Genomic DNA, 8,749 nt, shown 5'->3' with positions numbered 1-8,749 from the left:
TTTAGGAATGTAGTGAAGTAAAAGTTGTCAAAAATATAAATAGTGAAGTAAAGTACATATACCTCAAAAAACAACTTAAGTAGTACTTTAAAGTATTTTTACTTAAGCATTTTACATCACTGCACGTACACACCAGCGGAGGCTGGTGGGAGGAGCTATAGGAGGACAGGCTCATTGTAATGGCTGGAATGGAATAGATGGAACGGAGTCAAACGTGGTTTCTATATGTTTGATACCGTTTCATTAATTCCATTGCAGCCATTAAAATGAGTCTGTCCTCTTATAGCTCTTCCCACCAGCCTCCACTGGAACAACACACATCACATGCATACATGCACCCAAAACCTTTAGGTTGCATTACATTTATTCATACAGTATCACATAGTTATACAATCAAGTATTTATGGAATCAAGACAACACAACCTGGTCTCATAAGAACCTTTACCTTTACAATCCTCCGCCATAAAGAAGCTTTAGCTTTTATTTAGAAAATGTAAAAAGTCATTCTATGATGTACTGGTGTTGCGGTTTATTTCACAGTCTAATTAAGTATTTACTTGCTATGGTCTGAGAAATTGCATGGTAACAATTGGTTATTTTAGTGCATCTAGTACAAAGAACTGAACACTACAGATAACTACCTGGTATCAAGCAGTAAAGGCTATACATGTACTTATTTTAATAAATCCCACAGAAACCAAGCGTTTACTATTAGATCATTCTCAGGCAACTACCATTTCACCCTACAATTTCCATGAAAATGCAAGATAAAATACCAGACTGTTCAATAAAGCATAACCCATGCAATCTCTGCTATACTGCAGGTTAGTCACTGTCATCATGGTCATCATAGTCTCCATGATCCTCGTGATCGTCACCATGGTGCCTATCCTCCCTGTCAACCCTGTCATAATCATAATCATCCTTCACATCATCGTCATCCTCAGTGTTGACCTTCCCAGACAGCACGTCTTCTATCCAGTCCTCCAGTTCCTCAGCTGTGGGCAGGTCTTCATCGTTGGACATGTCCAGCCAGACACTGTCCGCCTGCCACAGTGGGGGTCAAAGTTCAACCACAATCATCCAATTCAATTTAGTCTTCGGCTCAAGAGGTCATACAGATTCTATTGTAACGAGATGTCCACAGATATTATATGTTGAACCAACAGTTGGAACACAACTTAAGTTAAAGGAGAGCTCAACTTACGTCTGTCACGTTCACAACTCCAATCTGAGGCTTAAACAGGTTCACCTTGAAGGTCTTCTCCCAGTATGTGGTCAGCTGGATCGGGGAGACAGACACAAAGCATTGGTGCAGTTTATAAAGCTGAACAATCACACCAGATGAAGTAGGTCATCATATACAGTATGATGGTGTGTGTGGGGTCAGAGGTCATACCAGTGGGAAGTCATCAGGGTCAATCCACACTATACTGAGCTCAGGGTTGTTGGTGTTGTCTCTGGCCACATCTTTCAGGATCTCCAGGAACTCATAACCATCTGGAGAAATCACAGATGGACAGCTTAGATATATTTGTACGCACCCATTTGTGTCTCTATCCATGTACTGTGTTAAATATAGAATCCGCATTAGGGGAAACAGCGCCACTGTCCGCCCCAGCACATTTGTTATTGGTTTTGTTTCGTGGACAAAATGGCGGAGAGGTGTGTCGAGAAAATTGGAGTACATGTTCTTCTGTTCTATTTCATGGGGGGACGTGTCTGTTGTTTTCAGTAACTTCTTTGTTGTTGTAACATCCCAAACGGACGTTGCCGTTTCACCATTAAGGATTCCAGCTTTAAAAATGAGAAAATAAAGATCAACAAACCAGGGTCTTCCTCCTCAGCAAAGGCTACAATGTGGATCCCATCCAGGTCATCCTCCTGGGAATGGGATGTTGAATTTGTAAAGGGTACACATATAATACTACCAGTATAATTCCCTTTTCTCAGGTAGAGGTACAGTGATACTGTAGGTAACTCACCCATGTCTCAAACATGTCCTCTGCACGCAGCTTTCTCAGAGTCGCCCTGCAGAAGACAGACCGCAGCCACACAACATTTCAAGAACATCCAATAGTAAACCGGGTCATCCATATGAGATAAGGAATAATAACAGGGACGATATGAAAAATGACTGGATTCTAATGATCCGTCTGCACCAATGGGAGACGTTAGAACCACAGAACTAAAGGGTGGCACACATCGCATTGAATGTGGATCTCCTGTTCATCTGTCGATCGTTCAGTGAAGTCTGACTGACAACATTTTCACGTAATTCTACATGTAAAATCGGTTTGCACGCTCTCGGCAGGAAAACGCTATTGGTGTGTTCGAGCCCTGAAATGAAATATTTTTTAGGGTTACCTTTTGTGTTGGTGGACAAACTCCACTATCTCCATCTCTGAGAGTTGCCTGCCAGGGAGGATGGCTGGTTCCTCCATGAAGGGCTCATAGAAGTTTACCTCGTTCATCTTCAGAGAAAGGTGCTTCGCCGTCTGCATCACAACACACATACTTAGCCATCACTGATGTTGTGTAGAAACTGACCTAGATACTGTCTACACACACACACACAGGTTTCACTGGATTCAGGTTTGTGGAGTGTACTGTACTTACAGCTTTGTCGAATGTGGCGAAGAACTTGATGTAGGGCTGAAACCGCTCTGAGGCCTCCTGGAACGCCTTGTAGTCTGATAGAATGGAAGAAGAGGGAGAGAAAGAAACGGATTACAGTTTGGCAGGATTGCATTCAAAACTCATCTTCCTTCAGAAAAGTATGTGATCAGGAAAACAAGGGTTGACATTCAATTTCAATTTCCCAGCGTAATCTCTCTCCCTCCTCCTCCTCAGTAACAGAACCATTTTACATCCAGCTTCTGAGGCGCCAGGCTATCCTCTCAATAAGCCCTAAGGTCACGGCCGTAGGACCTACAATCTTCTCTCCGAAATAGGATTTTTCCTAATAAAAGCTGCATCATGCCTCGGTCAAATATGAGATTTTATCTTCCCTTCTCTCGTGTCTCGGTTTCTTCTTTGGAGCAGCACTGTCTATAATTGCTCTCGACCTATTAGACAGAGAACTAGAAGCTATTAAAAGCATCTCAGGAGGCAAGAAGGAGTGTAGATCAGCTCAGAACAAAGTGTCTTTTTAGCAGCTGGCTTAATGGCTATTTGCCTCTATTAGGTCCTATGTGGAGTAGTGAGCTTCTGGGTTGTATAGGGCAGGAACAGCAGTTCTTCACACAATTCACTTGTTTGACCCGTGTGAACAGGCCGTCCCATAATGCATGCTTAGGCATACACAGACTCACATGAGTCCTCTCCCTTGAAGTAACCAATGAGGCGTATGTCTTCCTCCATCCTCTCAAAGGCCCTCAGTTCCATTGGGTTACTGATGAGCTCCACTGGGTCCTCCAACACCTAGGGGGCAGAGCAGCACAACAGCATGGCCATTCATTAACACAGTGGGAGAGAGTGGGCTGTGACGAGTGAGTTGCCTTTGATAACAGAGAAGTTGCCAATTGTATTAGGCCAAAAAGCATTGTTTATACAAGTTTACTCCTTGCGTTAATCTTTTATTAATTCATAATGTTTGCTCCCTACTCCCGTCAAATTCTACACCAACAGCTATATTTACCAGTTACAACATCCCTTCAAACACTAACTGTTTATTTTCCCTGGAAAGACAAGGGGGAGAGGACTTACAGTCTTCTCCCGTTGAGCCTTGCATTACATTGCAGAATTTACATCTCATCTAACAAGGCAGAGGCTGTTCATTTTTTATAACATGATGAGCTAGGAAGTCTCCCCCTGTGGTTATATCCCTCTTACAGTGGTGGAAGAAACACGTCCCTCTTCCCTCTCTCTTCCACCTTGCACTTACCTCTCTCTCCCATGTCCCAGCTCCCTCTTCCCTCTCTCCTACCTCCCTCTTCCCTCTCTCTCCTACCTCCCTCTTCCCTCTCTCTCCTACCTCCCTCTTCCCACTCTCTCCCACCTCCCTCCCCTTTGATCCTACTCACATCCAGCAGGAATTCCACCAGGGTGTCTGCTGAGAGTTCCCCGTCAAACTCAATCACACGGTCGTCCTTGAAGATGTACAGACTGCCCTCCTCCTCCAAACCTGAGGGCCCAGAGGAAAGGAGGATTCAGGAAGCATTGGTGACTGAGTGCCAACTGGAAAACAAGCCTTGACAAATACCTATTTTGTAGAAGTTATGGCATTTTGATATTTTTTATGTAAAGGAATAGTTCAGAAGCCTTGTTTCCATATTTGTGTTTTGTGACCAGGGGTTTGCCTGACCATGTGACCTGCCCAGGAAACACACTGGGACCTACAGAATATATGACAAATTACGACGTACCCAGTTTCTTGGCAACTTTAGCGTCCTTCTGGGAGTCGACCATCCCAAAGCCAATGTCCTTGTCCTCCAGGACCTGTGCAGTCAGCTGAGGATTTAACAAAACACAACATTTGTCATCAGTCAACTTGGAATTTCAACAATGTAGCAACAATGTGTTGTTTGGGGTGTTGTGGGCACTTATTTTCTTATGATCCACCTCAATAATTAGAACAATTCAGCATTGTATTAGTCCACTGTGGGAAATATAAATATATAACCTGCTTTCAAACTCAACTTCCTCTCTCCCTGATGCTTGGAATTTTGGCAAGTAACTGCAGCCAGTGCTGTCTTTGTCTATACAGCTTTGATCACCAAGTTTCTAGAGGAGAGCACCCTGTGGACTGACTGTGGGAGAAACTCCTTTGTAAGTGTCAGCACTGTTTACTGTTCAGAGAACAATTTCTCAGAGAGGAAAAAAGGTCTCTAAACTACCACTGCACTGCAGAGGGCTAAAGTGGAGTTTGACTCAGGTCCTTTTGTTGTGACTGCGGTGGGTACTTCTAACTTTCTGAAAAACAGATGTTTGCAACTAGTTAAGCTACTGTTTAGTATGCATCTATACTGTCACAAGAAGCAATTGAGCCTCTTTCATTAGCTAGTCAATGTATTCTGAGGCAATTAAGTAGTTACAGTGCATTCGGAAAGTATTCAGACCCCTTGTCTTTGTCCACATTTTGTTAGGTTACAGCCTTATTCTAAAACGGATTAAATCGTTTCCCCCCCTCATCAATCTACACACAATGCACCATAATGACAAAGCAAAAACAGGTTTAGACATTTTTGCAAATGTATAAAAAAAAATGAAATATCACATTTACATAAGTATTCAGACCCTTTACTCAGTACTTTGTTGAAGCACCTTCAGCCTCGAGTCTTCTTGGGTATGAAGCAAAAGCTTGGCACACCTATATTTGGGGAGTTTCTCCAATTCTCTGCAGATCCTCTCAAGCTCTGTTAGGTTGGATGATGAGTGTCGCTGCACAACTATTTTCAAGTATCTCCAGAGATGTTAGATCGGGTTCAAGTTCGGGCTTTGGCTGGGCCACTCAAGGACATTCAGAGACCAAGCCATTCCTGCATTGTCTTGGCTGTGTTGTCTTGGCTGTGTTGTCCTGTTGGAAGGTGAACCTTCGCCCCAGTCTGAGGTCCTGAGCGCTCTGGAGCAGGTTTTCATCAAGGATCTCTGTATTTTGCTCCGTTCATCTTTCCCTCGATCCTGACTAGTCTCCCAGTCCCTGCCTCTGAAAAACATCCCCACAGCATGATGCTGCCACCACCACGCTTCACCGTAGGGATGGTGACAGATTTCCTCCAGACGTTACACTTGGCATTCAGACCAAAGAATTCAATCTTGGTTTCATCAGACCAGAGAATCTTGTGTCTCATGGTCTGAGAGTCCTTTAAGTGCCTTTTGGCAAACTCCAAGCGGGCTGTCATGTGTCTTTTACTAAGGAGTGGCTTCCGTCTGGCCACTCTACCATAAAGGCCTGATTGGTGGAGTGCAGCAGAGATGGTTGTCCTTCTGGAAGGCTATCCCATCGCCACAGAGGAACTCAGAGTGACCATCGGGTTCTTGGTCACCTTCCTGACCAAGGCCCTTCTCCCCCTATTGCTCAGTTTAGCCGGACGGCCAGCTCTAGGAAAAATCTTGGTGGTTCCAAACTTCTTCCATTTAAGAATGATGGAGGCCGCTGTGTTCTTGAGGACCTTCAATGCTGCAAAAACTTTTTGGTACCCTTCCCCAGATCTGTGCATCGACAGAATACTGTCTCGGCGCTCTACTGACAATTCCTTCGACCTCATGGCTTGGTTTTTGCTCTGACATACACTGTCAACTGTGAGACCAACTATGGGACCTTGTGTGCCTTTCCAAACCATGTCCAATCAATTGAATTTCCACAGATGGACTCCAATCAAGTTGTAGAAACATCTCAAGGATGACCAATGGAAACAGGATGCACCTGAGCTCAAGTTCGAGTCTCATAGCAAAGGGTCTGAATACTTATGTAAATAAGATATTTCTATTTTTTATTTTTAATAAATGAGTAAAAATGTCTAAAAACCTGTTTTCACTTTGTCATTATGGGGTATTGTGTGTAGATTGAACATGTTTCATTTAATCCATTTCAGAATAAGGCTGTAATTTAACGAAAAGTGGAAAAAGTCCAGGGGTCTGAATAATTTCCGAATGCACTGTATAAACTATAATTATAAGCTGACCTAGAAACAGTCCTGGGAATACACATAATCATCACTTCCTGATGGTATGATATTGCTCTGTTCTACAAGAGAAACCAGGTAATGCTCTCTCTGAAACTACCCATCAACCTTTGACAAATAACAGCAATATAAACTGTAGAGTTCACTCTTTAGGTCAGGGGTGTTCACTCGTTCCACAGAGGGCCGAGTGTCTGCGGGTTTTTGTTTTTTCCTTTCAATTAAGACCTAGACAACCAGCTGACGGGAGTTCCTTACTAATTAGTGACCTTAATTCATCAATCAGGTACAAGGGTGAAGCGAAAACCTGCAGACACTCGGCCCTCCGTGGAATGACTTTGACATGTTTATCAAGTATGGAAAAGGGAAATAAGATATTATTCTAGTTTTAGTCTGTTCTTTCTCATGACATGTTGTAACAGATAAGCTTCAGTGTAAGTGACAGAAAGGTATGTGTGATTGAGGTGCCATTTGGCTAAACATTTGGCTTTGACTAAGCTCTGACATCAAATCTTTGTGTTACAAAGGCTTCTCAAATGGTCATATATCTGCTGTCCAGGCACAGAACTTATTTCTCTTGTCCACACAGTGTCTAGCAATCCTCATTTAAAATGTCCTGGTGGCGCATAAAGATGTCAACTCTATTTATGATGTCACTGGAGTTGAAGTGACAGACGGTTAACTTCAGCGAGAGAAGACATGTAAATCAACCAGCTTGAATGTGATGGAAAGACGATGCTGACCTTGGGAACAAACAGGTGCTTTTACAAAGACGTATCTAAGGAACTAGGATGTGTAATATATCTGCCGTGTCAATTATCAAATTAAATTTATAAATTCACTGTGATTACCATTAAGCCTTAAAGCTCTACATGTCCCCATCCTCATCTGTTAAAATGACCTTTTGTCTGTGCTCTACACATTTTGTCTTGGGGTCGAATAATAATCCCATAATCCTATTCACAACCTTATTGACCTTGCTTACCAGGAAACGTCTACTATCCGGGATCCTTAGGAATGTCTCTGCCCTAAACCCTAACCTTAACCATAACCATAACCATTACCATAACCATAACCCTTACCTAACCCTAACCCTAATCTTAACCCTTACCTTAACCATTTTAAATTTCAACTTCAATGGGGAGTAGGGACATCCCAAGGATCCCAGATAGCACTGACCCTCAGACAAGGAATGTTGGCCCCTGTTGGCTGACCTATAGCATCTGAACATCCCTGCACTACCTTCCCCCATCTCTCCTCCACTCTCACCTCATCTCCTCTTCCCCCTCTCCCCCTCTTACCTCCAGCACAAGCTCAGTCATCTGAAGCTGCTTCTGCCTGCCTTTGTGAGCCGGCTGCGGTTCATGGTAGAGTAGGCACAGCATGTCAAACATCTTCAGAGCCTTCTTGTAGTTGCGTTCGTTGATGTGCAGAACGCGGTCCTTCCCGTCAAAGCTGGGGAACTCCAGTCCCTGCTCTGCAGAGCACAGAGAGGTCACGTACAAACAGGGCAACAGAGACAGCCAGAAGAGCTGCATGTTTCTTAGAGGGAAATGCCCACTAATGGACAATGAGTAGGAACTGGAAGAAGTAGGGGAAACTATACAGAACTATAACCCTTGAGACTTCAATGGATAGTAGCCAGTACTAGCCACCAATTTGCACCAGTAAAGAAACAGAAAAATAAAGTTTTGAAAATAACAAGCAAGAGTAGAATTGTTGTTCGCCCTAAAGTCTCCAGCTCTAGTCGTATTCTTTCACTCTATCTCTTTCTCTCTCTTCCTCACTCTCTCTAGTTCTCTTTCTGCCTCTCTCTTTTCCTTCCTCGTTCTCTCTCTTTCCTTCTCTCTCTCTCTTTCTCTTTCTTGACTGCCTCACACTGTGGTTAAAAAATAAGTCCCCAAAAGTGAATCCAGGGAGCTTTGGCAGAGTGGAAAGCTCACAATAAAATAGCAAGTGACCCCCTCTCTATCGCACTTTCGGGGCCTTTTTATGAGGCCAGTTGTTTCTGGGCTTAAAATAACTGTTGGGTTGCAGAAAAGAGGACGGATAGATAGATAGGAGAACCCCAGGGAGTTTCCACTGTCTCTCTATCAGTGCCTGACATGATGAAACATCTCTCTAG

At 43.5% G+C, this 8,749-nt stretch overlaps 1 protein-coding gene across 1 annotated transcript; it reads right to left on the bottom strand.

The window, feature by feature from the left end:
• Positions 1-346: 346 nt before the first annotated feature.
• On the bottom strand, positions 347-8,399 carry casq1 (Calsequestrin-1). The gene is made up of 11 exons (NM_001140160.1): positions 7,926-8,399; positions 4,369-4,453; positions 4,027-4,127; positions 3,316-3,424; positions 2,621-2,694; positions 2,369-2,499; positions 1,987-2,032; positions 1,831-1,885; positions 1,401-1,501; positions 1,209-1,283; positions 347-1,048 (listed from the first exon to the last, which is right to left on the bottom strand). The coding sequence occupies exons 1-11, from the start codon at positions 8,160-8,162 to the stop codon at positions 827-829; spliced, it is 1,236 nt and encodes a 411-aa protein (NP_001133632.1). The 5' UTR covers positions 8,163-8,399; the 3' UTR covers positions 347-826.
• Positions 8,400-8,749: the final 350 nt, after the last annotated feature.

This window comes from Salmo salar, chromosome ssa16 (genome assembly GCF_905237065.1).
Source record: "Salmo salar chromosome ssa16, Ssal_v3.1, whole genome shotgun sequence".
Taxonomy (NCBI): Eukaryota; Metazoa; Chordata; class Actinopteri; order Salmoniformes; family Salmonidae; genus Salmo; species Salmo salar.
The sequence above is the reverse complement of the archived record's forward strand: the minus strand, read 5'-3'. Positions and strand labels throughout refer to the sequence as shown.